Raw genomic sequence first — 2,906 nt, 5'->3', positions numbered from 1 at the left:
AGGTTTTATTCCTGGAATTTAAAGCATTCTCATGGATTTATTTTCATTAAAATGATATAAAAGAAATATATAAGATAGTATTATCTTTATGTGTAAAATATATTAAACCAAAGTCTTTATCTGGAACAGGTAATGAAGATCACCATGGATAATTTAGAGTGTGAAAGAGTTTCAAATCCAAGAATAGTGTCACAAAGCTGCCTGCCAGATGACGATGACAATGATGATGATGACAATCATCATCATCATCAAAGTGGTAGTGGTCATGGTATGGATGCTTATGATGTTGGTGGTATTAGTTCAAGTTTGGTGCTGCAACTATGTGTGTGTGTAATATAGTAGAAATTATTAACTGAATGATAGAAGTAATGAAAAGGGGAAAAAGAAGACAGGAAGAATAGAAGAAAGGTAATTGGGGAAGGAAAGGTAATGAGAAGACACTACCATACAGTGGGAGATGACGCTAACAAACATTTACCTCAGATTGTGATTCTATTCATGGTTCTCTTTGCTGCAAGTTTGACATCCTTGTTCCTGAGACTGTAAATAAGAGGATTCAGCATGGGAACCATAAGAGTATAAAACACTGAGAAAAATTTCCCCTGATCTACAGATTCAGCGGATGCTGGTTTGACATAAGTAAGCAGTCCAGAACCATAGAATAGACTAACAGTTATGATATGGGAACCACAAGTACCCATGGCTTTGGACCAACCTGTAGCTGATGACATCTGAACAACATTTAAGAGGATGGAAGCATATGACATTAAGATAACAAGACCAGATACAATGACAACTATACAGGCAATAAGAGAGCTCACAAGTTCATTGGCATAGGTACTACTGCAGGAGAGCTGGAGCAGGGGGAATATTTCACACATGTAATGGTTGATGATGTTCGAATCACAAAACTTGAGCCTAATCATGCAGCCAGTATGAGCCATGGCACTTGCAAATCCCATTAAGTAGGACCCAATCATTAGCAGGGAACACATCCGAGGAGACATAAGGATGGCATATACCAATGGCTTACAGATGGCCACATAACGATCATAGGCCATTGCTGTCAGCACATAACACTCAGAATTAACAAAAAAGCAGAAAAAGAATAGCTGAGTCATGCATCCTGTATAAGATATGATGCTTTTTTCAGAAACAAAACCCATTAGCATTTTAGGGGTACAAACAAATGAATAACAGAAATCAACCAAGGATAAATTGAACAAGAAAAAGTACATGGGGTTGTGAAGGTGTGAATTCAGACAAATAAGAACCATTAAGCTCAAATTTCCCATCACGGTAGCTGTATAATTCAGCAAGAACACAAAAAACAAAGGCAGCCGTAACTCAGGTTGTTCTGTTAATCCCATAAAAACAAACTCAGTCACAGAAGAGTCATTCTCCATGGCCATGTGCATTATGGTGTCATCTGTTGGGAGAAGAAAAGCAAGTAACATTACAAGGAAAATAACTTTTATCAGACAAAAAATTTTGGTGGGTTTGTAAGCACAGTATTTTGAGAATATGCTGCATGGCATTCAATTGTTGCAACACTGGTTGAATCCTGAGAAATTCCCAGTCCCTTCCTTCCCCAATTAGGATTTGTTTCTTTCCAGAGAGAAATCTGAAAAAAAAAATCCTTTGTGTCTCTTGAACATACTTTTCCCCTACTCTTTAGTTATCATTACAGATCAGAGATTCTTGAAAAGGAAATTAAATAAAAAATCTAGAATTTATACCTTTTTGTCTGAAGGAAAATTATCAACACAAGTAGAATCGGCGATCAATTTTGTTCCACAGAGACTTTATAGCTACTGCAACAAATGGACCCTTCTCCATGTCCTGAAGAATCTAAAACCTTTGATGAAAAGAATGGTAGTAGCCATGTGAAGAACTGTCTCTAATACCCTACCAAAGTTACACTGTGGAATGTGGACTTCTGTATAATATTTTCATTAGAAAACCTTTCTTCTATCCTGCAGAAAGAAAATAACATCCTTATATGAGACTGGAAGACAATTTCTGGTTAAAGTGAGAAGCTATTTTATGATCCAGCGTTCCGTGAAAATTGTTTAGGATCCTGGAAAATTATTCTCTCTTTAATATTTCCTCACAGGTTTTATGAGTCCCTTGAGTGAATAAATTACTGAGCCTTCATTTACATCATGCACCACAAACAGTGTTGGCTCATTTGAGATTCAAATTTGTGCTCAATTTATAATTCCCCATCAGAAACGCTGATTGACAGAGTCCTGGGTGGTTTGCTTTGAAATCTTCATCACAGTGTTTTGGACAACTCTTCAAGAAGAAAGTTGAGGGCCATACTACATACTTTTACTAGTAATTTCTAATAAGCACCAAGAACTGTATAATTACATACTATAATATAGATTATTATTCTACAATATTTTGTAAACAATAAGTTGAAAGTCAGATATCTCAAATTCCTCACATTGAAACTGTAAAAAGTTATGAATCTTACTAACTTTTATTTATTCATATTTATAACTGCATTTTATGTATATCTATAAACTGAAACTCATAAGAGAAGGATTAGGCAAGGTTGCAGTGGTAGAATATTTACCTTACTTGTAGAAAGGAGTAGATGTACATACATCTATATTCTGTACCTCAATAAATAATAACAATAAAGGAACAAAATGTAAATGGAATTCACAGTTCATCTAATATTAATTAAATGAGATAATTTACTCTAAGTGTTAGAACTCAGATAGACATATAGAAAAAATGGTGATTTTTTTTCATTTTTCTTTGTTTATATAAAAAAATTCTTCTCTTGGAATTATTACTACTTAGATTGGACAAGTAATTGTGATGCTGTTCTGTATAGCATAATAAACAACATCCTTACTCCCTTCCCATTTTATACCAATATTATCCTTCCC

The 2,906-nt window shown here is 34.7% G+C and overlaps 1 protein-coding gene across 1 annotated transcript; it reads right to left on the bottom strand.

Moving 5' to 3' along the window:
• Positions 1-479: 479 nt before the first annotated feature.
• Olfr893 (olfactory receptor 893) lies at positions 480-1,421 on the bottom strand. Its single transcript, NM_146336.2, has one exon. The coding sequence runs from the start codon at positions 1,416-1,418 to the stop codon at positions 480-482; it is 939 nt and encodes a 312-aa protein (NP_666448.2). The 5' UTR covers positions 1,419-1,421.
• Positions 1,422-2,906: the final 1,485 nt, after the last annotated feature.

This window comes from Mus musculus, chromosome 9 (assembly GCF_000001635.26).
Source record: "Mus musculus strain C57BL/6J chromosome 9, GRCm38.p6 C57BL/6J".
NCBI lineage: Eukaryota > Metazoa > Chordata > Mammalia > Rodentia > Muridae > Mus > Mus musculus.
This window is presented reverse-complemented; position numbering and strand designations above follow the sequence as displayed.

Excerpts from the sequence above, each read along its gene's own strand:
- Olfr893 (NM_146336.2), bottom strand. The coding sequence starts at position 1,418 with ATGCACATGGCCATGGAGAATGACTCTTCTGTGACTGAGTTTGTTTTT.